Below are 27,709 nucleotides of genomic sequence, written 5' to 3' on the forward strand. Positions count from 1 at the left end.
CAAACTTCTTCACCCAGAGAGTTGTGAATTTGTGGAATTCTCTGCCACAGAGGGCAGTGGAAGCCAAATCACTGGATGGATTTAAGAGAGAGAGTTAGATAGAGCTCTAGGGTATTGATTGGGGACGATCAGCCATGAGCCTCCTCTATGGCTCACCCTCAAAAATCATCAGTAAACTTCAATACATTCAAAACTCCGCTGCCCGTCTACTCACCCACTCCCCGATCCGTGACCATATCACCCCCGTCCTTTACAAACTCCACTGGCTCCCCATCCCCCAGAGAATCCAGTACAAAATCCTCCTCATGACCTACAAAGCCCTCCATAACCTGGCCCCATCCTACCTGACTGACCTCCTCCACAGACACACTCCCACCTGCACCCTCCGCTCTGCTGCTGCCAACCTCCTGTCCCCCCCCCCCCCCCATCCGGACCAAACTCAGATCCTGGGGGGACAGGGCTTTCTCCATCGCTGCTCCCACCCTCTGGAACTCACTACCCCAAACCGTCAGAGACTCCTCCACACTCACCACATTCAAAACATCACTGAAGTCTCACCTGTTCAGCACTGCCTTCAACCACTGACCGTCACCTCACCTTCTGTCTCCTTTTTCTGTTCGTTTACTTATTTATCTATTTATTTTCTTCTCTATGTTCTAGAAATCCCTGTAAAGCGTCTTTGAGTGTTTGAAAAGCGCTATATAAATGTAATGCATTATTATTATTATTATTATGAACACAATGAATGGCGGTGCTGGCTCGAAGGGCCGAATGGCCTCCTCCTGCACCTATTTTCTATGTTTCTATGGTTCTAGTAACCCGTGCCTGCCTTCTCCCCATATCCCTTGATTCCGCTAGCTCCATCTACCTCTCTTTTACATTCATCCAGTGAATTGGCATCCACTGCCTTTGTCTGTGGCAAAGAATTCCACAAATTCACAACTCTCCGGGTGAGAAGGTTCCACAAACCAGTAGCCAACAGCATGGTGGTAGAGTCGCTGCCTTCTAGCGCCAGAGTCCCGGGTTTCAGCATTCAGGATTCAGGATATCTTTATTTGTCATCCAAAAAACAAGTCTTTTGGACGAGATTTCGTCACCCACAGTCCAACAATAAGAGCAATAAAATAAGCAAAATCCTACTTTACAGGTGCTGTGTGTATGGAGTGACCTGCGTGGGGAGAAGGCAGGAGAATGGGGTGAGGAGGGAGCGATAGATCAGCCATGATTGGATGGCGGAGTAGACTTGATGGGCCGAATGGCCTAATTCTGCTCCTATCACTTATGACTACACATAAAGATTTAACGTGTGTTACTTTTAAAAGTGGGTGACTGCTGGCCCGATTCTGGGCAGCACGGTAGCACAGCGGTCGAGTTGCTGCCTTACAGCGTCAAAGGCCCGGGTTCGATTCTGACTGCGGGTGCTGTCAGTATAGAGTTTCTACGTTCTCCCGGTGACCACATGGGTTTTCTCCAGGTGCCCCGGTTTCCTCTCACACGACCAGGTTTGCAGGCTAAATGGCTTGGAAAAATTGCAAATTCTCCCCAGTGTGTGTAGGATATTGTTAGGGTGCGGGGATTGCTGGTCGGCACGGACTCAGTGGGTCCTGTTTCCGCTCTGTACCTGGTTATGGGGAGAAGGCAGGAAAATGGGGGTCAGGAGGGAGAGATAGATCAGCCGTGGTTGAATGGCAGAGTAGACGACGGGCCGAATGGGCTAATTCTGCTCCTGTCACTTTGACCGTATGAGGAAGACTCACCTGGCTTGGGCGCCATCTTGGATCTCCATTTCACTCCACGCACAACAACACAAAGTGCTGGAGTAACTCAGCCGGTCAGGCAACATCTCAGGAGAACATGGCCACATGACGTTTTGAGTCAAGACCACTGCTCCTATCACTTATGACCTTACGATAAGTGAACTGGGTCCCCACGCATCCCTTTGCAACTGGTTCCTCATGAACAGACCACGATTGGTACGGACTGGCAACAACAATCTAGTGATGGAGACGTCAAAGACTGCAGATGCTGAAATCTGCGGCAAAATGTAACGTGCTGGAGGTTTAGGTTTATTATCGCCACCTGCACCGAGGTACAGTAAAGCATTTATTCACAAAATGCTGGAGTAACTCAGCAGGTCAGGCAGCATCTCAGGAGAGAAGGAATGGGTGACGTTTCGGGTCGAGACCCTTTTTCAGACTAATGTCAGGGGGGCGGGACAAAGGAAGGATATAGGTGGAGACAGGAAGACAGTGGGAGATCTGGGAAAGGAGGAGGGGAAGAGAGGGACAGAGGAACTATCTAAAGTTGGAGAAGTCGATGTTCATACCGCTGGGCTGAGTTCATATCACTGGGCTGCAAGCTGCCCAGGCGAAATATTTCGCCTGGGCAGCTTGCAGCCCAGTGGTATGAACATTGTCGCGCACCACAGTTCCAGAGACAAAGTCCAATGTCCGCAATGGGGTAGAGGTGAATCGGACAGCACCCTAGCTCAAGGAAGGACCATTCAGAAGCCTGACAGCAGAGGGGAAGAAGCTGTCCCTGAGTCTGGTGGTGCGCGCTTTCAAGCTTCTGTACCTTCTGCCGGACTGGAGCAGAGAGGAAGAAGGAATACACAGAGACTTTCACCTGGAGGATGGGAATCGAGAACCAGAAAACATAGGTTTAAGGTGAGGGGGTAGAAAGATTTAACATGAACCTGAAGGGCAACTTTTTTACACAAGGGCTGGTGGTTGTATGAAACTAGCTGCCGGAGGAGGTGCTTGAGGCAGGTACTATTGCACAAATGTTTAAGAAACATTTAGACAGGCTCACAGATAGGATGGGTTTAGAGGGATATGGGCCAAACGCAGGCAGGTGGGACTAGCGTAGATGGGGCATGTTGGTCGGTGTGGGCAAGTTCATAAACCGTGTGGTTCACAAACCATCGCACAAACCAACCTCCCTTCCATTGCCACCATCTACACTTCACGCTGCCTCGGCAAGGCCAGCAGCATCATCAAGGGTGAATCTCACTCTCCCATCAGGCAAGAGGTACAGAAGTGTGAAAACACACACCTCCAGATTCAGGGACTCCTTCATCCCAGCTGTTATCAGGCCATGGAACCATCCTATCATCAACTGGACACCCTAGGACTATCTTTAATTAGTATTTACTGGACTTTATCTTGCACTAAACGTTATTCCCTTTATCCTGCATCTGTACACTATCATTATATCATATCATATCTATACAGCCGGAAACAGGCCTTTTCGGCCCTCCAAGTCCGTGCCGCCCAGTGATCCCCGTACATTAACACTATCCTACACCCACTAGGGACAATTTTTACATTTGCCCAGCCAATTAACCTACATACCTGTACGTCTTTGGAGTGTGGGAGGAAACCGAAGATCTTGGAGAAAACCCACGCAGGTCACGGGGAGAACGTACAAACTCCTTACAGTGCAGCATCCGTAGTCAGGATCGAACCTGAGTCTCCGGCGCTGCATTCGCTGTAAAGCAGCAACTCTACCGCTGCGCTACCGTGCCGCCCATTGGATGGTTCGATTGTGTATAGTCTTTCCACTGACTGGATAGCAGGCAACAAAAGCTATTCAGTCTACCTTGGTACACAAGACAATAAACTGAACTGAAGTTGGGCTGAAGGTAGACACAAAACTGGAATAACTCAGCGGGTCAGGCAGCGTCTTTGGAGGAAAGGAATAGCTGGCATTTCGGGTCGAGACCCTTCTTCAGACTGAGAGTCAGGGGAAAGGGAAACGAGAGATATGGACGGTGATGTAGAGAGATATAGAGCAAACTAATGAAAGATTTGCAACCGAGTAATGACGATAAAAGAAACAGGCCATTGTTAGCTGCAGACTAGGTGAAAACGAGTTACAGACAATGAGACTCAGCGAGACGACTTTGAAGCTGGTACGACTTGGATGGGGGAGGGGCGGAGAGTGACGGGATGCAGCAGGGGTTCCTTGACGTTGAAGAGGCCTGTTTCCACACTATGGCTCTGCGACGCGATGATTGATCCAGGGTAGAGCAAGTCTTTGATTACGTTGGCGAATAAAAAAGTAATCTAGCGGATGTTAAGCTGCATCATTCATGACCTCAGAAGAACCCAATTTACATTACAGCGAATACAGACAAGCCACGCTTTTAAACGAGGTACATATGCCAACCACTAACTACATGGCGAGATTGCAGTGGAGGCCAATTCTCTGAACGCATGCAAGAGAGAGCTTGATAGAGCTCTTAAGGATGGCGGAGTCAGGGGGTATGGGGAGAAGGCAGGAACGGGGTACTGATGGAGAATGATCAGCCATCACATTGAATGGCGGTGCTGGCTGGAAGGGCCGAATGGCCTCCTCCTGCACCTATTGTCTAATGTCTACCACCGTGTGGAAATGATCAGGCCAGCACTGTAAGAGTAGTCGAGTGATGTACTGAGTTTGTTCAGGATGCCGGCTCGTATTCAAACCCTTGAGTATTCCACTCTTCCCTCCTCCACGCCCCCACCCCCCCACCCTCCCCATCCTCTGTTTAATTGTCATAAGTACTGTTAAAAAGAGCAATGAGACTCTTCCTCGTAGCAGCAGAACCCCCAGACTTTAATCAGACTTTACGGGTCTATCTTTGTAGATTTTAGATTTAGATTTAGAGATACAGCGCTGAAACAGGCCCTTCGGCCCACCAGGTCCGCCCCGCCCAGCGATCCCCGCACATTAACACTATCCTACACACACTAGGGACAATTTTTACATTTATACCAAGCCAATTAACCTACATACCTGTACGTCTTTGGAGTGTGGGAGGAAACCGAAGATCTCGGAGAAAACCCACGCGGGTCATGGGGAGAACGTACAAACTCCGTACAGACGGCACCCGTAGTCAGGATCGAACCCGGGTCTCTGGCGCTGCATTCACTGTAAGGCAGCAACTCTACCGCTGCGCCACCGTGCTGCCCTTGCTCTAAGTCAGTTCAAAGGGCGGCATGGTGGCCCAGCGGTAGAACTGTTGTCTTACAGCGGCAGAGACCCGGGTTTGATCCTGACTGCGGGTGCTGTCTGTACGGAGTTTGTACGTTCTCCCCGTGAACTGCATACTGCATATACACTGGAATTTAGAAGGATGAGAGGGGATCTTATCAAAACGTATAAGATTATTAAGGAGTTGGACACGTTAGAGGCAGGAAACATGTTCCCAAAGGTAGACACAAAATGCTGGAGTAACTCAGCGGGACAGGCAGCATCTCTGGAGAGAACGAATGGGTGACGTTTCGGGTCGATACCCTTTTTCAGACTGACAGAGTACGCAGAAGATTCACCAGGGTGTTGCCAAGACCCGAAGTTCTGAGCAATAGGGAGAGGTTGAGCAGGTTAGCAGTTTATTCCATGGAGCGCAGGAGGATGAGGGGTGATCTTGTAGAGGTGTACAAAATCGTGAGTGGAATACATCAGGTAAACGCACAGAGTCTCTTGGCCGGAGTTGGGGAATCGAGAACCAGAGAGCATAGGTTTAAGATGAGGGGGGGGAAAGACATAATAGGAACCTGAGGGGTAACTTTTTTACACAAAGGGTTGTGGGTGTATGGAACGAGCTGCCAGAGGAGGTAGTTGAGGGAAGTCCAAATATTTGGACAGGTACATGGATAGGACAGGTTCAGAGGGATATGGGCTAAACGCAGGCATGTAGGACTTGTGTAGATAGGGCGCGTTGGTCGGTGTGGTCAAGTTGAACTGAAGGGCCAGTTTCCACGCAGTATGTCTCTATGACTCTCGAGCTACTTGTCTTCCCTCAGTGCTCTCTCTCTGACTGCATTGAGCCAGCGGAGGAGCAAGCATGCTCGCTCAAGTCTCTCGGACCTGACTGTTGGCTCAGGGTGAGGACCGCTGACCACAGCTGGCATTAACCTTACACGGACTAGGTTAGAATTGGCCGGAGATGGTCTCACACCCTGCCAACATTCCATGTCCACTTTGGTTTGACAGATAAATGGCCAAGTTACGAGGAAGAACTCCCCTGTGTAGTTAGAGCTGAAGTTTACCATGTCCTTTGTCTATTTTGGTCTCTTACCTGGGTATACCTCGACCGGCACGGTGGCGCCGCGGTAGAGTTGCTGCCTCACAGCGCCGGAGACCCGGGTTCCATCCTGACTGCGGGCGCCGTCTGTACGGAGTTTGTACGTTCTCCCCGTGACCGCGTGGGTTTTCTCCGGGTGCTCCGGTTTCCTCCCATGCTCCAAAGACATGTAGGTTTGTACATTAATTGGTGTAGGTAAAAAATTACAAACAGTCTCGCGTGTAGGATAATGTTAGTGTACCGTGATCGCTGGCCGGCGTGGACTCAGTGGGCCGAAGGGCCTTTTACTAAACTAACAAGGGCCTGTATCTCTAAACTACAGCATGGAAAAGGCCCACCAAGTTCCACCAAGACCAGCGACCAGTACATTAACACTACGCTACACACACACGAGCCCATTTCCAATTTTGCTGAAGTCAATTAACCTACAAACCTGTACCTCTTCGGAGTATGGGAGTAAACCGGAGCACCCGGAGAAAACCCACGCGGTCGCAGGGAGAACGTACAAACTCCGTACAGACGGCACCCATTGTCGGGACTGAATCCGGGACTCCACCACTGCCGCACTGTGACACCCAACGTTGGATCAAAATCATATGTTCATGGGGTTGTAGGGGCAGGATCAGGCCAATCGGCCCATCGACTACTCCGCCATTCAATCATGGCTGATCTATCTCTCCCTCCTAACCCCATTCTCCTGCCTTCTCCCCATGACCTCTGACACCCGCACTAATCAAGAATCTATATATCTGTCTTAAAAATATCCACTGACCTGGCCTCCACAGCCGTCTGTGGCAAAGACTTCCACAGATTCACCACCCTCTCACTAAAGAAATTCCTTCTCATCTCCTTTCTGAAGGGTACATCCTTTAATTCTGAGACGATGACCTCTAGTCTGGGACTCTCCCACTAGTGGAAACATTCTCTCCACATCCACTCTGTCCAGGCCTTTCACTATTCGTTGTTTCAATGAGGTCCCCCCCTCATTTCTCTTCTAAACTCCAGCGAGTACAGGCCCAGTGCCGACAAACGCAGCGGTAGAGTTGCTGCCTTACAGCGAATGCAGTGCCGGAGACTCAGGTTCGATCCCGACTACGGGCGCCGTCTGTACGGAGTTTGTACGTTCTCCCCGTGACCTGCGTGGGTGTTCTCCGAGATCTTCGGTTTCCTCCCACACTCCAAAGACGTACAGGTATGTAGGTTAGTTGACTGGGTAAATGTAAAAAGTGTCCCTAGTGTGTGTAGGATAGTGTTAATGTGCGGGGATCGCTGGGCGGCGCGGACTCGGTGGGACGAAGGGCCTGTTTCCGCGCTGTATCTCTAAATAGAAAAAAAAAGAAACTTTCACACAGAAAACACAGTGAACTTGCAGCTGAGAGAAAAACAGGCTTCCATGTTCCCAATGTTGGGGGAGTCCAGAACCAGATTATTAAGGGGTTGGACACGTTAGAGGAAGGAAACATGTTCCCAATGTTGGGGGAGTCCAGAACCAGGGGCCACAGTTTAAGAATAAGTGGTGGGCCATTTAGAACTGAGATGAGGAAAAACTTTTTCAGCCAGAGAGTTGTGAATCTGTGGAATTCTCTGCCTCAGAAGACAGTGGAGGCCAATTCTCTGAATGCATTCAAGAGAGAGCTAGATAGAGCTCTTAAGGATAGCGGAGTCAGGGGGTATGGGGAAAAGGCAGGAATGGGGTACTGATTGAGAATGATCAGCCATGATCACATTGAATGGTGGTGCTAGCTCGAAGGGCCGAATGGCCTCCTCCTGCACCTATTGTCTATTGTCTATAAACGCTCATCGTAGGTCAACATACTGATTCCTGGGATTATTCTTGTGCTCCTAGATCGCCTAGCGACGGACGTTTTCGATGTGGTGGAGTTCAAGGAAAGATTTTTCGCAGAGGTAAGAGTGGTTGGATAGGCTCCTGAAGGAGAGTTGAGCGGGCAATGCGGGGACGATGATGTTGTGGAAGTCCACAGAGGTCTCCTGACTTGGCGCATCTCACCTCTCAGAGACTTACTGCCTGACCTCCCAAAGACGGTGTAGGAAAATAACTGCAGATGCTGGTACAAATCAAAGGTATTTATTCACAAAATGCTGGAGTAACTCAGCGGTCAGACAGCATCTAGGAGCGAGGGAATGGGTGACGTTTCGGGTCGGGACCCTTCTTCAGACTGATGTCAGGGGGGCGGGAAAAAGAAAGGATATAGGTGGAGACAGGAAGATAGAGGGAGATCTGGGAAGGGGGAGGGGAAGGGAGGGACAGAGGAACTATCTAAAGTTGGAGAAGTCAATGTTCGTACCGCTGGGCTGCAAGCTGCACAAGCGAAATATGAGGTGCTGTTCCTCCAATTTCCGGTGGGCCTCACTATGGCACTGGAGGAGGCCCATGACAGAAAGGTCGGACTGGGAGTGGGAGGGGGAGTTGAAGTGCTCAGCCACCGGGAGATCAAGTTGGTTAAGGCGGACTGAGCGGAGGTGTTGAGCGAAACGATCGCCGAGCCTGCGTTTGTTCTCGCCGATGTAGAGAAGTTGACACCTAGAGCAGCGGATGCAATAGATGAGGTTGGAGGAGGTGCAGGTGAGACCTCTGTCTCACCTGGAAAGACTGTTTGGGTCCTTGGATGGAGTCGAGGGGGGAGGTAAAGGGACAGGTGTTGCATCTCCTGCGGTTACTGGGGAAAGTGCCCGGGGTGGGGGTGGTTTGGGTGGGAAGGGACGAGTGGACCAGGGAGTTACGGAGGGAACGGTCTCTGCGGAACCCAGAAAGGGGAGGGGATGGGAAGATGTGGCCATTGGTGGGGTCCCGTTGGAGGTGACGGAAATGTTGGAGGATGATTTGTTGGATCCGCTGGCTGATGGGGTGGAAGGTGAGTCAATGATGGTGACAGTGTGGTGATGGTATGACATCCCAATGACAGTGTGGTGTTTAGAGTGATGGACAACAACGGACGGCACGGTGGCACAGCGGTAGAGTTGCCGTCTTACAGCGAATGCAGCGCCCGAGACCCCGGTTCGATCCCGACTACGGGCGTACGGAGTTTGTACGTTCTCCCCGTGACCTGCGTGGGTTTTCTCCGAGATCTTTGGTTTCCTCCCACACTCCAAATTGTCCCTCGTGGGTGTAGGATAGTGTTTTTGGGGGTTTTGGGGTGTGTGATTTGAATGCCTATTTAATGCTTTTATTGTTGGACTGTGTTTTGGGGGGGTTTTTGGGGTTGGGTAATTTTGGGTGCCTGTTTAGTGCTTTTATTGTTGGACTGTGGGTGATTGAATTAACATTTTGTTCAAGATGGCCGCGCCGTTGTGTTTGGCTGCCTGCCACTGTATGTTTCTTTTTTTTTCCTGGTCAGATGTACAGCACTTTGGTCAACGTGGGTTGTTTTTAAATGTGCTATACAAATAAATTGACTTGACTTGACTTGACTTAATGTGCGGGGATCGCTGGTCGGCGTGGACACGATGGGCCGAAGGGCCTATTTCCATGCTGTATCTCTAAACTAAACTAAACAACTGTGCAAGAATTGAGCTTGGCCATTCGTGAATGGTAGGCACAGGCATTCAATGAGCATCTTTGCTGAACTCAAATTTCACTCAATTAGGCACAAAATGCTGGAGTAACTCTGCGGGTCAGGCAGCATCTCTGGAGAGAAAGAATGGGTGACGTTTCGGGTCAAGACCCTTCTTCAGACTGATGTTAATTCTACTGAATTAACCTGCTAATATCTTTGTGACAGGTTTTCTAAAGCTGTTTAAAAGTTTTAGCTGAATTGAATAGAGTTTAGATTAGTTTAGTTTAGCGATACAGTGCGGAATAAGTCAACCAGTGATCCCCGCACAAACAACACAACCCTACACTGGGGACAATTTCTACATTTATACCAAGCCAATTAACCTACAAACCTGTACGTCTTTGGAGTGGGGGAGAAAACCGAAGATCTTGAGGAAATCCGGAGAAAATTTCTAAAGATAGACTTAAAATGCTGGAGAAACTCAGCGGGACAGGCACATCTCTGGATCGTAGGAATGGGGTGACGTTTCGAGTCGAGGCCCTACCCCTTCAGCTTACCCCTGACCCTGAAAAGCTTTGGTTGCGTGCTATCCGGTCATCGGAAGGACAGTACATGATTATAATTGAGCCATTTACAGTGTTTAGTTTTGATTAGTTTAGAGATACAGCACGGAAACAGGCCCTTTGGCCCACCGAGTCTGCACTGACCAGCGATCCCCGCACATTAACACTATCCCCCACACACACACACGAGGGACAATTTACACATACACCAAGCCAATTAACCTACAAAACTACACGTCTTTTGAGTGTGGGAGGAAACTGAAGATCTTGTAGAAAGCCCATGCGGTCACGGGGAGAATGTACAAACTCTGTACAGACAGCGCCCGTAGTCGGGATCGAACCCGTCTCTGGTGCTGCAAGTGCTGTAAGGCAGCAACTCTACCACTGCTCCACCCAGTGTACAGATAGATGATAAGGGAATAACGTTTAATGCAAGATAAAGCCAGGAAAGTCCGATCAAGGATAGTCCGAGGGTCACTAATGAGGTAGATAGTAGTTCAGGACTACTCTCTGGTTGTGGTAGGACGGTTCAGTTGCCTGATAACAGCTGGGAAGAAACTGCCCCTGAATCTGGAGATGTGGGTTCTCACACTTCTGGACCTCTTGCCCGATGGGAGAGGGTAGAAGAGGGAGTGGCCAGGGTGCGACTTGTCCTTGATTGTGCTGCTGGCTTTGCCAAGGCAGCGTGAGGTGGAGATGGAGTCAATGGAAGGGAGGTTGGTTTGTGTGATGGTCTGGGCCGCGTCCACATCTCTCTGTCTCCGTTGGGTACTTCACAGTTTGGGACTAACCATCCTCTAGCGTCGCCACCAATAAACTCAGCGCCTTGCGCAAATGAAGCAGCTCGGACGGAAAGTGATGGGTTTTGGTTTTGCTCTCTCTTCACTCCCATGCGCCACCACAAGCCACAAGAAGGTTCTCCCTCTCCGGCCATGCGTGTTGTGCAAGGTGGTAATTACAGAGAAGCTTTGCTGAACCGAATTAAGTGTCTGGAGTTTGCGTGGGGTTCACTGAACCATGGCAATGATGATGGCACGTTACGGTCGGGTTATCTCAATATTTTTTCTCTCATACTGCATAAGTACCGGATATTTATTTTTCTTTGGAAGCATTTCCATTTTGGAATCATTCATATATGTACATATACCAGCATCTGCAGTTATTTTCTTATACTGTATATATATATATATGTGTGTGTGTATATATATATATATATATATATATATATATATATATATATATATATATGCACACACACACACACACACATATATATATATATGCATATATGTATGCTTGCGTGTATGCACATATGTTTATATATATGTACAAAATGCTGGAGTAACTCAGCAGGTCAGGCAGCATCTCAGGAGAGAAGGAATGGGTGACGTTTCGGGTCAAGACCCTTCTTCAGACTGATGTCAGGGGGGCGGGACAAAGGAAGGATATAAGTGGAGACAGGAAGATAGAGGGAGAACTGGGAAGGGGGAGGGGAAGAGAGGGACAGAGGAACTATCTAAAGTTGGAGAAGTCAATGTTCGTACCGCTGGGCTGCAAGCTGCCCAGGCGAAATATGAGGTGCTGTTCCTCCAATTTCCGGTGGGCCTCACTATGGCACTGGAGGAGGCCCATGACAGAAAGGTCAGACTGGGAGTGGGAGGGGGAGTTGAAGTGCTCAGCCATCGGGAGATCAGGTTGGTTAAGGCGGACTGAGCGAAGGTGTTGAGTGAAACGATCGCCGAGCCTACGTTTGGTTTCGCCGATGTAAAGAGGTTGACATCTAGAGCAGCGGATACAATAGATGAGGTTGGAGGAGGTGCAGGTGAACCTCTGTCTCACCTGGAAAGACTGTTTGGGTCCTTGGATGGAGTTGAGGGGGGAGGTAAAGGGACAGGTGTTGCATCTCGTGCGGTTGCAGGGGAAAGTGCCCGGGGATGGGGTGGTTTGGGTAGGAACGGACGCGTGGACCAGGGAGTTACAGAGGGAACGGTCTCTGCGGAACGCAGAAAGGGGCGGGGATGGGAAGATGTGGCCAGTGGTGGGGTCCCGTTGGAGGTGACGGAAATATTGGCGGATGATTTGTTGGATCCGCTGGCTGGTGGGGTGGAAGGTGAGAACGAGGGGGATTCTGTCCTTGTTACGAATGGGGGAGGGGGAGCAAGAGCGGAGCTGCGGGATATAGAAGAGACCCTAGTGAGAGCCTCATCTATAATGGAAGAGGGGAAGCCCCGTTTTCTGAATAATGAGGACATCTCTGACGCCCTAGTGTGAAACACCTCATCCCGGGCGCAGATGCGGCGTAGACGGAGGAATTGGGAGTAGGGGATAGACTTTTTGCAGGAGACAGGTAGTCCAGATAGCTGTGCGAGTCAGTGAGTTTAGAAAGACGAGGGGGGATCTCATTGAAACTTACCGAATAGTGAAAGGCCTGGTTCGGGAGGATGGGGAGAGGATGTTTCCACTGGTGGGAGAGTCCAGGACCAGAGGGCACAGCCTCAGATTAAATGTACTTTTAGATAGGAGATGAGGAGGAATTTCTTTAGTCAGAGGGTGGTGAATCAATAGACAATAGACAATAGGTGCAGGAGTAGGCCATTCAGCCCTTCGAGCCAGCACCGCCATTCAATGCGATCATGGCTGATCACTCTCAATCAGTACCCCGTTCCTGCCTTCTCCCCATACCCCCTCACTCCGCTATCCTTAAGAGCTCTATCCAGCTCTCTCTTGAAAGCATCCAACGAACTGGCCTCCACTGCCTTCTGAGGCAGAGAATTCCACACCTTCCCCACTCTCTGACTGAAAAAGTTCTTCCTCATCTCCGTTCTAAATGGCCTACCCCTTATTCTTAAACTGTGGCCCCTTGTTCTGGACTCCCCCAACATTGGGAACATGTTTCCTGCCTCTAATGAGTCCAATCCCCTAATTATCTTATATGTTTCAATAAGATCCCCCCTCATCCTTCAAAATTCCAGTGTATACAAGCCTAGTCGCTCCAGTCCTTCAACAAAGGACAGTCCCGCCATTCCGGGAATCAACCTAGTGAACCTACGCTGCACGCTGAATCTGTGGAGTTCATTGCCTCAGACGCCTGTGGAGGCCAAGTCAGTGGATATTTTCACGGATTAGTACGGGCGTCAGGGGTTATGGGGAGAAGGCAGGCGAATGGGGTTGAGAGGGAAAGATAGGTCAGCCATGATTGAATGGCGGAGTAGACTTGATGGGCCAAACGCCCTAATTCTGCTCCTAGAACCTACGAACTTGTGGACCATGGTTCATTAGTGGAGAAGGTGGCAGAGCAAGGGAGGGGGTTGGGGGTGAGAGTCGGTGAGGCAAGATTAAATGATCAAATGCCATTGACCCTGAAATGTTAACTCTTCCTTTCAGCACAGACACTGCCTGACCTGAGTTTATCCAGCATTTTCTGTTTATATTAAGAGCAAAATTTTTTTTTAAAACCCTTCTCCTCTTTCGAAAAACAAGTGGTTTAATGTCTTGCCTGAAAATGACCAAAAGAAAGCCTCCCTTTAGCCTGAAGTTCGCAGATTTTTTAAGCAGAATTCCTCAGTTTTCCTTCCGTTTATTTTTGCTTAAACTGCTCGGGGAAGTTTATTTACAGGTTTTTTATTAAAAAAAGCCGTGCGTTTTGTTGATCTGTGTGCCACTTGTCAGGGGAGGGCCGGAGATTATTCTAACTCACTTGCAGTCTCTTGTGGCGGGTTTGGACAGTGCGCCTCTGCGTCTGGCCTTCTTAAAGGCTGTCGAGCGAGGTTCCATACTGTGCGCGTACGTAATGTGCTGTAAATTGTTCCGCAGCGCAAATACCAGCTGCACTGTGAAGTTACTGAGAATTCCTATGCAGCTATTTCTTTGGTGGGGGGGGGGGGGGGGGAATTTGTTTTAATTTCCACAGACATTTAAAATATATATATTTCTGCTTACACAGCGATAGTTGATGGAGCTATTATGGAAATAATGCTCAGTCCGTCTTAGGTATAACAGGTATAACAGAGCTTTATTTGTCGTTCGGTACCGAAGTACCGAACGAAACTACATAGCAGTCATAGAAAAAAAAAAAAAAAAAGAACACAAGACACATGACCCCAACACAAACGTCCAAACACCCCCTCACTGTGACTCCAAACACCCCCTCACTGTGATGGAGGCAACAAAACTTCCCCTCTCTTCCCCACGCCCACGGACAGACAGCTCGTACCCGACCGACCCGCACAGTCCCCGCACCGGGCGCTGAAACGTCCCGCGGCCGAACCGGGCGATGAAAGGCCCGCGACAATAGACAATAGACAATAGGTGCAGGAGAAGGCCATTCGGCCCTTCGAGCCAGCACCGCCATTTAATGTGATCATGGCTGATCATTCTCAATCAGTACCCCGTTCCTGCCTTCTCCCCATACCCCCCTGACTCCGCTATCCTTAAGAGCTCTATCTAGCTCTCTCTTGAATGCATTCAGAGAATTGGCCTCCACTGCCTTCTGAGGCAGAGAATTCCACAGATTCACAACTCTCTGACTGAAAAAGTTTTTCCTCAGCTCAGTTCTAAATGGCCTACCCCTTATTCTTAAACTGTGGCCCCTTGTTCTGGACTGCCCCAACATTGGGAACATGTTTCCTGCCTCTAACGTGTCCAACCCCTTAATAATCTTATACGTTTCGATAAGATCTCCTCTCACCCTCTAAATTCCAGTGTATACAAGCCTAGTCGCTCCAGTCTTTCAACATATGACAGTCCCGCCATTCCGGGAATTAACCTAGTAAACCTACGCTGCACGCCCTCAATAGCAAGAATAGTCTTAACCTACCTGATCTACCGGTGGCTCAGCGCTTCAACTCCGCCTCCCATTCCCAATCTTAACTCTCTGTCCTGGGTCTGGCAGTGGCAGCTTTGACAGTCCGGAGTCACCTTCCAGAGGGAAGTGCTTCAAAATGTAAGAAACCTTTGGACAGGTGCATAGATAGGTCAGGTTTAATGGGGATATGGGCCAAACACAGGCAGGTGGGACTAGTGTTGATGGGACATGTTGGTCGGTTGAGGGCAGGTTGGGGCCGAGGGGCCTGTTTCCACGCTGTATCACTCTATGACATCTACAAACACAAATATCCGCCACCTCCAACGGGATCACACCACTGGCCACATCTTTCCATCTCCATCCCTTTCTGTTTACCGCAAAGACCGTTCCCTCCGTAACTCCCTGGTCCACTCGTCCCTTCCCACCCAAACCACCCCCTCCCCAGGTACCTTTCCCCTGTGCAGCAGATGCAACACCTGTCCCTTTACCTCCCCCCTCGACTTCATCCAAGGACCCAAACAGTCTTTCCAGGTGAGGCAGAGGTTCACCTGCACCTCCTCCAACCTCATCTATTGCATCCGCTGTTCCAGATGTCAACTTCTCTACATCGGCGAGACCAAGCGCAGGCTAGGCGATCATTTCGCTCAACACCTCCACTCAGTCCGTCTTAACCAACCTGATCTCCCGGTGGCTCAGCACTTCAACTCCCCCTCCCATTCCCACACTGACCTTTCTGTCCTGGGCCTCCTCCATTGTCAGAGTGAGGCCCAGCGCAAATTGGAGGAACAGCGCCTCATATTTCGCTTGTGTAGTTTACACCCCAGCGGTATGGACATTGACTTCTCTAACTTCAGATAGTACCTGCTTTCCCTCTCTCTCCAGCCCCTCCCCCTTCCCAGATCTCCCACTAGTCTTCCTGTCTCTGACTACATTCTATCTCTGTCCCGCCCCCTCCCCTGACATCAGTCTGAAGAAGGGTTACTCCAGCATTTTGTGAGCCATTATGGAAACTGGGAGGAGAGAATGTGAGAACTCTTTCCTCTCATTGATGCCACACGGAACACTTAGTAGGCGATCCATATCTGAGGAAGGACGTGCTGGCTCTGGGGAGGGCCCAGAGGAGGATTACAAGAATGATCCCAGCAATGAGTGGGTTAACAAATGATGAGCATTTGATGGCACTGGGCCTGTGCTCGCTGGAGTTTACAAGGATAACAGTATAACAGAACTTTATTGTCATTCGGTATAAATACCGAACGAAATTTCAGCAGTCACAAGACACAGCAAAAAAGAAAAGAACACAGGACACCCGACCCCAACACCAACATCCATCACAGTGACTCCAAACACCTCCTCACTGTGATGGAGGCAACAAAACTTCCACTCTCTTCCCCCCGCGCCCACGGACAGGCAGCTCGACCCCTACCGAGGCAACCGACACGCACAGCCCCCGCAAGGGGATGGAAGGCCCCGCGGCCGCTGCTAAGTCCCGCGGCCGAGCCGCCCCGGGCACCGAAACGTCCCGCGGCCGAGCCGCGCTGGCGATGAGGGGGGGGGGAAACCTCCTTGAAACTTACCAAATAGTGAAGGGCTTGGATAGAATGGATGTGGAGAGGATGTTTCCACTAGTGGGAGAGCCCAGGACCAGAGGTCACAGCCTCTGAATTAAAGGACGTTCCTTTAGGAAGCTGAGGGAGAATTTCTTTAGTCAGAGGGTGGTGAATCTGTGGAATTCTTTGCCGCAGATGGCTCTGGAGACCGTCAATGGATTATTTCTAAGGCAGAGATAGATAGATTCTTGATTAGCACAGGTGACAGGGGTTATGTGGAGATGGCAGGAGAATGAGGTTAGGAGGGAGAGATAGAGTAGCCATGATTGAATGGCGGAGTAGACTTGATGGGCCGAATGGCTGAATTCTTCTCCATATTGTGGATGCTGGTGCGGCAGTAGAGTTGCTGCCTCACAGCGCCAGAGACCCGGGTTTGATCCTGACCTCGGGCGCTGTCGATAGGGAATTTGTGCGTTCTCCCCGCGACCTGCGAGGGGTTTTCTCCGGGTGTTTCAGTTGCCTCCCAGACTCCAAAGGCGTGCAGGTTTGTAGGTTAATTGGCTCCTGTAAAAACTACCCCCTAGTGTGTAGGATGCGCAAACTAGGAGACCATGGAACTAGTGCGCAGGTGATCAATGGTAGGCAGGTGAGGACTTGGTGGGCTGAAGGACACGTTTCCACGCTATATCTTTAAACTAAACTAAACTAAAACAATCTACAAAACAATCCTAAATGATTGCAGTCTCAGATTAGACAATAGACAATAGGTGCAGGAGTAGGCCATTCGGCCCTTCGAGCCAGCACCACCATTCAATGTGATCATGGCAGATCATTCTCAATCTGTACCCCATTGTGGCAGGCTTTGTGAAGGTAGGATAGTCTATTAATATGGAATATAATGAGTCCAGGTGAAAATAACTGCAGATGCTGGTACAAATCGAAGGTATTTATTCACAAAATGCTGGAGTAACTCAGCAGGTCAGGCAGCATCTCAGGAGAGAAGGAATGGGTGAGCTTTCGGGTCGAGACCCTTCTTCAGACTGATCTTTAGTCGAGGTAGGTAGAGATAAGTTCGGTGGGACATGAGCAGGCAGAGACAATGGGTCTGCCGGGACAGTTCTGTTTATGGATTTTGGGTAGGAGGTAGAATCGGGCCGTGCGGGGTTGGGGAACTATAAGTTTGGAGGCATTGGAGGATAGATCGCCGGAGATGGTGGGGTCCGTGATGGTGCTGATGATAAAAGTCGTGTGTCCCAGATAGAACAATGAAATTCTTACTTGCAGCAGCTCAACAGAATATGTAAACATAGTGCACTGTAAACAATATGATAAATAAATGAGAGGGAAAAAAAAGCTCAGGGTGTAAATATACACACACTCACAAGTACACACAAATATATATTGTGGAATATATAGACCGATCAGCCAAAACATTATGACCACTGACATTTTCAGTCAGAGAGTTATGAATCTGTGGAATTCTCTGCCTCAGAAGGCCAATTCTCTGAATGCATTCAAGAGAGAGCTAGATAGAGCTAGATAGAGCTTGTTACATATGCTACATATTCATTGTAGCAGTCCCAACCTCCTGCACTACTTTGTATCAGGCACACTCACCACACACACACACACACTGTGATTAGGTATGTAAGCACTTTTCAGTATCACTACGCCACACAGGCAAGGAGCTGAATAAAGGAGTAAATTAAGGCAACTGAAACAACCTGAATTGTGTCGTTATTATCAGGACATCAAACCCGAAGACACAACATGGTGGCAGCGGTGACTTTCGAGTAAAAACCCGCGCTATTGTGAATCGCTATTGTGAATTAGGAACAGCGGCTGCAGAGAAATTGATTTTTTTTGTGCACCCGCCTAACAACACAAGATGGCGGCCTCCACAGCAGCAATGAGCCTCCACCCTACGATGAACTGGGACGCCGATGATGTGGTGGAGGCGTTCAAGAAATTCAAACAAAAGAGCCAGCTGGCATTTAAAAGCTTCCTGAAAGGAACTGCAGATGAAGAGAAGGTCAGTTATATTTTACTATGGCTCGGGGAGAAGGGTCTAGACATTTTTAACAGTTGGAGCTTAACAGAGCCTGACTGCAATAATCCGGGAATAGTCCTTGAAAGGTTTGCGAACCATATGGAGCCCAAATCAAACCACAGAATCCATCGGTATGAGTTCCAAGGGCTAAGACAAGACCCACAAGAAACAACCGACACTTTCCTTTCGAGACTAAGGAACGTGGCCAAGAAATGCAGATTTGGTGATGAAGATGACAGAATTGTCGACCAGCTAATATGGGGGTGCGCCCACCAAGAGGTCCAAAAGTCCCTAATAGGGAAAGACACCCTCAACCTAAAAGACGCCGTAGATGCTGCCAGAGCTTTCGAAGCCACAAGGAAACAAATGTCCTCCCTCTGCCTTCAAGTTGGCTCATCTCAGAGCAGCACCAGAGTGAATATAGACGCTCTCTCAAAACGTGACCCTGGCTCCACCTTAAAGGCTCCAAAGCAGACATTTTCTAGGCATGCAAACAAACAAGCAAGCCAAAGAAGCTGCTGGAACTGCGGTACAGAGCATGCATTTGATGATCGCAGGGCGTGCCCAGCATACGGGACTACCTGCAACTCATGTGGGAGGCCTAACCACTGGAAGAAAATGTGTAGGTCAACAAAATCATACAGCACCAAGCCAAAGCAGCAATGGTCAAAGAACGATAGAAATACGAGAAGGAAACAAATACACGCACACGTCCAACAGGAAGAGGAGATAACCTCAGATACCTCTGAGGAAGAATTCCTTTCCGTTGGGACCATTGACGTCCACGAAATGGGAAACAGCAAAACACATAGCAACAGAGAGGAAGCATATACTATAATACAACTACAGAAAAAAGTGGGAAAGAAAAGAACAACGATTAATCTAAGGCTCAAAATTGATACTGGAGCCCAGAGCAATATCTTACCAGTCAATCTTTACGGAAAGATATTCCCTGAACACATGACAAAAGATGGCAGCGTCAGGAAAGGAATCCTTGGAAGTAGCGATGTAGTCCTAGCTGCATACGGAGGTTCCATAATCCCACAGCTAGGCAAAATAATCATAGCAGGAACATACAAAGGGAAAGAAGTGAAATGCCCCTTCTTCATCACTAAATCGAAAGGACCTGCTATTCTCGGCCTGAACACGTGCCAAAGACTGAAGATTGTGTCAATCAACTATGAAATCAAGACAAACTCCTGCAGAATTGACAGAAACATACCCATCAAAAACCGGCCGCCCATCAGGAACAAAGAAGAATTGATGGACATGTACCCAGAGTGTTTTGACGATACCGTTGGTTGTTTTGAGGAATACGAATACCATATCACAGTAGACCCCAGTGTGAAGCCAGTGATCCACCCACCCCGCCGTGTTCCCCTTGAACTGAAAGAGAGGCTAAGGGAACAACTAAACGAAATGGAAGAAAAGGGCATCATCACAGCAATAACTAAACCAACTGATTGGGTAAATTCAATTGTTATCAAAGAAAAGCCAAACGGAAAACTAAGGATATGCCTTGATCCCAGGGATCTGAACAATGCATTGAAGCGCGACCATTATCCAACTCCAACCCTTGAAGAGATCACACCCGCACTAGCCGGTTCCAAGGTGTTCAGCAAGCTGGATGCTAGCAATGGATATTGGAACGTCAAAATAGACCGGAAGTCATCAATGCTCACCACTTTCAACACGCCATTTGGCAGATTCAGATTCAACAGGCTCCCATTCGGGCTGAAGGTGAGTCAAGATGTCTTCCAGCGGAAAATAGATGAAACATACAAAGGCTGTAAAGGGGCAATCGGGATAGCAGATGATATCCAAGTATACGGCAGAGATGAAAACACGCATGATTACAACCTCCATGAGGCTATGGAAAAAACTCGAAGAGCCGGCATAAAGCTCAATGCAGACAAATGCATAATCAAAGAAAGGGAGTGCAAATTCTTTGGACTGATTTACTCTGCAGAAGGAGTGAAACCGGACCCTACAAAAGTGGATGCTATCAACCACATGGAGGAACCCAAAGACAAGAAACAGTTAAGAAGTTTCCTAGGGCTCATACAATACATGGGAGTCTTCATACCTAAGCTTGCTAATCATACAGCAAATCTCCGTGAATTGATGAAAGACGACGCTGAATTTGATTGGTGTGCTTCACATAGCCAAGATTTTGGGAAATTAAAACAACTCATCAGCAAAGAAACGATCCTGCAGTACTATGACAGACAGAAACCTGTAACACTCCAAGTTGATGCCTCCATGAGAGGAGTTGGAGCAGTACTGATACAAAATGGCCGACCTATTGCGTATGCATCCAAAGCACTCACTCCTACAGAATCAAGGTACGCAAACATAGAGAGAGAACTCTTAGCAGTAGTCTATGGCTGCGAGAAATTTCACACTTACCTATATGGAAGGTATTTCGACATCGAAACAGACCACCGCCCTCTAGAACAAATCGGAAAAAAAAACCTCACCAAAGCACCAGCCAGACTACAGAGACTATTACTGAGGCTACAGAGCTACGACTACAACATCAGATACAAGCCAGGAAAAGACCTGCTGCTAGCTGACGCCCTATCCAGACTATCAACACATGACAAACAAGAGATGGAAGGGCTGAGCATAAAGATCCACCACATTGTGAGTGTGACAAGCGTGAAGCTGGAACAGATTAAAGAGGAAACAGCCAGAGATGAAGAACTCCAGCTCCTCACCCAAATGGTAATACAGGGGTGGCCAGAAAAGAGACAACAAGTTCAGCCTATCCTCCGCGAATACTGGACCATCCGTGATGATATTTCGGTAGAGAATGGAGTCCTGCTGGCCGGATCACGAATCATCATACCCAAGTCCATGAAAAAAGAAATCCTCGAAAAGATCCACCAAGGACACTTAGGAATGGAAAAGTGCAGACTCCGTGCTAAATCCGCTGTGTACTGGATAGGCATGTACAAGGACATAGAAAAGCTGGTATCTACATGCCACATATGCCAAAAATACAGGAATTCACAACAGAAGGAGGAAATGACACCCAGTGATATCCCAAGCCGGCCATGGCAAACCATCGGAGCAGACCTGTTCACAGAGAACCAGCAATGGTATTTGATTATGGCCTGCTACTACTCCAAATTCCCATTTGTGAGAAACATAAAGGACTTGAAAGCTAAAACAATTGTGTCAATTGTTAGAGGGTTGTTTGCAGAGCAAGGAATACCTGAGCAGATCGTATGTGACAATGGAACCCAATTCACATCTCGGGAATTCAGAGAGCTGGCCACCGAATACGGGTTCAAAATCACAACATCTTCACCACATTACCCAAAGGGCCATGGGTTTATTGAAAGGCAAGTACAGACAGCCAAGAAAATACTAATAAAATGCCGAGAGGCAAAGGAGGATCCAAACCTGGCACTATTATCCTTACGGGCAACTCCACTAAAGGCTGACATGAAGTCTCCTGCAGAAATGCTAAATGGCAGGAAATACAAAACCACCCTGCCAAGCAAAATCCAACCCCCTATCGACCAAGAAGAAACAAGGGCAAAATTGGCAGCTGCCCAGGAGGAGGGGCTGAAACAATACAACAAAAATGCACAGTACTTGCCTGAACTATTTCAAGGCCAAAACGTACATGCTCAGGATCCAATAACAAAGAAATGGACCCCAGCACAAATCACCAGTAGGGCTGGAACCCCAAAATCATATATCATAGAGACAGAACCGGGCAGGCAGTTGAGACGAAACAGAATTCACATCCGCCCGACACCTGAAATGTCAACACCTGCAACTTCAAAGACAACACCAGCAACTCCTAGGACACCACCCACAGCAACAGCAACACCTGCCATTGATGACAACACATTCTCACAAACTGCTACCAGTGAGTTATATAGTCAACCAGCACCAACCAATGGCCAGGAAACGACTCAACAAGTCACCAATACATCGAGTGCAACACTGCAGGCAACAACCAGATCTACTAGATCCAGGAGCAACATCTTACCCCCAGCGCGTTATCGCTAGCACTGGAAGGGACAAGTCACAAGTCACGCCAAGACATGACTCTTGACTGGCTACGCACTACCTGAAAGAAAACAAGCTGCCATTATATATTTTGTTGTGTAGTATAGTAGAAAGCAGAATGCCATGAATGTGGGCAGAATAATCCCACGGTATCTGCTACAGGATTGCCACCCTCGCTCTGGAAATCCTCTAGTGTCACTAACTTTTATTCTTTTCTTTTGAGAAGGGGGGATGTTACATATGCTACATATTCATTGTAGCAGTCCCAACCTCCTGCACTACTTTGTATCAGGCACACTCACCACACACACACACACACTGTGATTAGGTATGTAAGCACTTTTCAGTATCACTACGCCACACAGGCAAGGAGCTGAATAAAGGAGTAAATTAAGGCAACTGAAACAACCTGAATTGTGTCGTTATTATCAGGACATCAAACCCGAAGACACAACAGAGCTCTTAAGGATAGCGGAGTCAGGGGGTATGGGGAGAAGGCAGGAACGGGGTACTGATTGAGAATGATCAGCCATGATCACATTGAATGGCGGTGCTGGCTCGGAGGGCCGAATGGCCTACTGCACCTATTGTCTATTGTCTATAAGTGAATAACATTGATTATCTTGTTAAAATGGCACAATAGACAATAGACAATAGACAATAGGTGCAGGAGTAGGCCATTCAGCCCTTCGAGCCAGCACCTGTCAAGGGGTGGGATATATTAGGCAGCAAGTAAACAGTCAGTTCTTGAAGTTGATGTGTTGGATGCAGGAGAAATGGGCAGGAGTAAAGACCTGAGCCACTTTGACAAGGGCCAAGTTGTTATGGCCAGACGACTGGGTCAGAGCATCTCTGAAACGGCAAGGCTTGTGGGGTGCTCCCGGTCAGCAGTGGTGAGTACCCACCGACAGTGGTCTGAGGAGGGACAAACCACAAACCGGCGACAGACAGGGTGTTGGGCGCCCAAGGCTCATCGATGCGCGACGGCAACGAAGGCTATCCCGTCTGGTCCGAACCGACAGGAGGTCGACTGTGGCACAAGTCACAGAAAATGTTAATGGTGGTCACGGGAGGAATGTGTCACAATACACAGTGCATCGCACCCTGCTGTGTATGGGGATGCACACGGAGGACCAACAGCATATTAGGCGGGTGGTCATAATGTTTTGGCTCATCAGGTCGTAATGTTTTGGCTGATCGGTGTATATGTATACAGGTATACATATACGCACACATACGTACACACAAACAGCAAACAATATTAGTGCAATAATAATAATAATAATAACAATAATAGTCTATGTAGTTCAGAGCTTATTTGTGGTTGTGGTGTTTAATAGCCTGATGGCTGTAGGGAAGAAGCTGTTCCTGAACAATAATTGAGAGAGCTGGATAGAGCTCTTAAGGATAGCGGAGTCAGGGGGTATGGGGAGAAGGCAGGAACGGGGTACTGATTGAGAATGATCAGCCATGATCACATTGAATGGCGGTGCTGGCTCGAAGGGCCGAATGGCCTCCTCCTGCACCTATTGTCGATTGTCTATCAATGAATAAGATACTGTATGATTCGATAAGAGCAATAGATGGAGATCAATTTAGTTAAAGATAAGGCACTAAATGCTGGAGTAACTCAGCAAGTCAGCCAGCATCTCTGGAGAGAAGGACTTTAAGTATATGCCAGGATCTGCAGTTCCTTCCTCCAACTCAACTAGTTGTGTCTATTTAAAAAAAAAGTTTAGTTCCGTTTATTATTGACATGTGCACCGAGGTACAGTGAAAAGCATGCTATCCAGTCAAAGCAAAGGCTGCACATGATTACAACCAAACTGTCCACAGTCAAAGAATAAAGGGGAGGCCATTTAAAACCGAGGTGAGAAGAAACCTTTTCACCCAGAGAGTTGTGAATTTGTGGAATTCTCTGCCACAGAGGGCAGTGGAGGCCAATTCACTGGATGGATTTAAAAGAGAGTTGGATAGAGCTCTCGGGGCTAGCGGAATCAAGGCATGTGGGGAGAAGGCAGGCACGGGTTACTGATTGTGGATGATCAGCCATGATCACAATGAATGGGGGTGCTGGCTCGAAGGGCCGAATGGCCTCCTCCTGCAGCTATTTTCTATGTTTCTATGCACAGATAAAAGATAAAGGGTACAACATTTAGTGCAAGATAAAGTCGGATTAGAGATAGTTCAAAGGTCCCCAACGAGGTGGATGGGACTGCTCTCTAGTTGATGAGAGGACTGTTCAGTTGCCTGATGACAGCTGGGTAGCAACTTAGTTCCTCCGGTGTTCATGGTCTTTATTTGGTACTAGACCAAGTGGACCCGTTGGGCCTAAACCTCTCCTGCAGTGGTGCACCACCCGGTCCTCCCCACTCTCCCCTGCCCTCCCCCCCTCCCCTGTCTCCTCAACCCCCCCTCCCCTCTCCCTTCTCCCCCCCCTCCCCTGCCCTCCCCCCCTCCCCTGTCTCCTCAACCCCCCCTCCCCTCTCCCTTCTCCCCCCACTCCCCCCTTCCCTCCCTCCTCCCCTCCCCCTCCTCTCCTTCTAAACTTTAAAATGTGAATAACTATAAAAATATAACACCGATTTCAATAAAACTACTTGCATTATCACTAAAGTGACAATGGAGAGTAAGGTGGGGCTAAAGTTGTCGCGCTATCGTGTACCGTTTGGCTGAAGTTCGGTCACAAACAAGATAACAAACGAGAGTTTTAGTATATAGATTGTCGCGCAGTCCCAAGATATCACGCTGACTCTTGTCATAGAAAGCACTTTATCGGGATGCATCACAACATGGTTGGGGGACAGATCCACCCACGACCGCAATAAACTGCAGAGAGTCGTGGACACAGCCCAGACCATCACACAAACCAACCTCCCTTCCATTGACCCCATTTAGAACGGAGATGAGGAAGAACTTTTTCAGTCAGAGGGTGGTGAAGGTGTGGAATTCTCTACCTCAGAAGGCAGTGGAGGCCAGTTCGTTGGATGCTTTCAAGAGAGAGCTGGATAGAGCTCTTAAGGATAGCGGAGTGAGGGGGTATGGGGAGAAGGCAGGAACGGGGTACTGATTGAGAGTGATCAGCCATGATCGCATTGAATGGCGGTGCTGGCTCGAAGGGCTGAATGGCCTACTCCTGCACCTATTGTCTATTGTCTATTGTCTATCTACACCTCACGCTGCCTCGACAAGGCCAGCAGCCCAGACCATCGCACAAACCAAGCTCCCTTCCATTGACTCCATCTACACCTCACGCTGCCTCGACAAGGCCAGCAGCATCATCAAGGACCAGCCTCACCCCGGCCACTCCCCCTTCTCCCCCTCTCCCATCAGACAAGAGGTACAGAAGTGTGAAAACGCACACCTCCAGATTCAGGGACAGTTTCTTCCCGGCTGTTATCAGGCATCTGAACCATCCTATCAACACTAGACTGTGGTCCTGAACTCCTATCTATCTCATTGGAGACCCTCGAACTACCTTTAATAGGACTTGTATACACTGGAATTTAGAAGGATGAGAGGGGATCTTATCGAAACGTATAAGATTTATTAAAGTTTTTTCTCACCTCGGTTTTAAGCAGGGAGGAGAATGGGGTTAGGAGGGCGAGATAGATCACCCGTGATTGAATGGCGGAGTAGACTTGATGGGCCGGATGGCCAAATTCTGTTCCTTGCCCTTATGACCTTAATGATAAGAACCAGAGCACTCCAAGTAGGTGGGTTATCACCACCCCTTTCAAGGGCAAGTGGGGACTGGTGAACCTCTAATGTCCTAAAAACATATTTTCAACAGAAGTTGGAGTAGCAGGGTGGCGCAGCGGTAGAGTTGCTGCCTCATAGCGCCAGAGACCCGGGTTGGATTCTGACTGTCTGTACGGAGTTTGTACGTTCTTCCCGTGACAGCGTGGGTTTTCTCCGGGTTCTCTGCCACAGAAGGCAGTGGAGGCCGATTCACTGGATGCATTCAAAAGAGAGTTCGATAGAGTTCTGGGGGCTAGCGGAATGAAGGGATATGGGGAGAAGGCAGGCACGGGTTACTGATTGTGGATGATCATCCATGATCACATTGAATGGCTGTGCTGGCTCGAAGGGCCGAATGGCCTACTCGTGCACCTGTTGTCTCTGTGTCTATGTATCTCCGGTTTCCTCCCACACTCCAAAGACGGACAGGTTTGTTGGTTAGTTGGCTTGGTATAAAATGTAAAAATTGTGGGTAGACACAAAACGCTGGAGTAACTCAGCGGGTCAGGCGGCATCTCGGGAGAGAAGGAATGGGCGACGTTTTGCGTCGAGACCCTTCTTCCTTCAGACATGAAAAAATTGTATGCGTGTAGGATAGTGTTCGTGTGCGGGGATCGCTGGTCGGCGCGGACTCGGTGGGCCGAAGGGCCTGTGTCCGCGCTGTGTCTCTAAACTAAACTAAACTAAACTCCCACCCCAACAGCATTGTGGTGGTATCACGTCACAGGGGCTGGAGTTACCACCACCCCCTTCAACAGCAAGTAGGCACGTGTCCTCTAACATCCTGTAAACATAAATTCAACAGGATTCTTGAGACGTAGAGGTGTTGCATAGAATGTGCAGTGGAGGAGCAGTCTGTTTGAGTCGACTGAACGATAAACGTGGCATTACATGAAAGATGTCGTCAAGCTGGGAAGGGTACGGAGAAGATTTACCAGGATGTCGCCAGGACTAGAGGGTGTGAGCTACAGGGAGAGGTTGAGCAGGCCGGATCTCTATTCCATGGAGCGCAGGAGGATGAGGGGTGATCCTATAGAGGTGTACAAAATCATGAGAGGAATAGATCGGGTAGATGCACAGAGTCTCTTGCCCAGAGTAGGGGAATCGAAGACCAGAGGACATAGGTTCAAGGTGAAGGGAGAGAAGATTTAATAGGAATCCGAGGGGTAACTTTTTCACACACAGGGTGGTGGGTGTATGGAACGAGCTGCCAGAGGAGGTAGTTGAGGCTGGGACTATCCCTTCATTTAAAAAACAGACAGGTACATGGATAGGACAGGTTTGGACCAAGCGCAGGCAGGTGGTCAAGTCAAGTCAAGTCAATTTATTTGTATAGCACATTTAAAAACAACCCACGTTGACCAAAGTGCTGCACATCTGACTAGGA

General features: G+C 48.8%; 1 protein-coding gene across 1 annotated transcript in view; it reads left to right on the forward strand.

Moving 5' to 3' along the window:
- The window catches only part of nhej1 (nonhomologous end-joining factor 1), a 248,085-nt gene that overhangs the window by 44,456 nt on the left and 175,920 nt on the right, over positions 1-27,709 (forward strand). Inside the window, exon 5 of the mRNA XM_078404359.1 lies at positions 7,917-7,975. Within this exon, the coding sequence (XP_078260485.1) occupies positions 7,917-7,975 (59 nt within the window). The remainder of the gene's footprint in view (positions 1-7,916; positions 7,976-27,709) is intronic.

Source organism: Rhinoraja longicauda, chromosome 8, assembly GCF_053455715.1.
Source record: "Rhinoraja longicauda isolate Sanriku21f chromosome 8, sRhiLon1.1, whole genome shotgun sequence".
Lineage (NCBI taxonomy): Eukaryota > Metazoa > Chordata > Chondrichthyes > Rajiformes > Arhynchobatidae > Rhinoraja > Rhinoraja longicauda.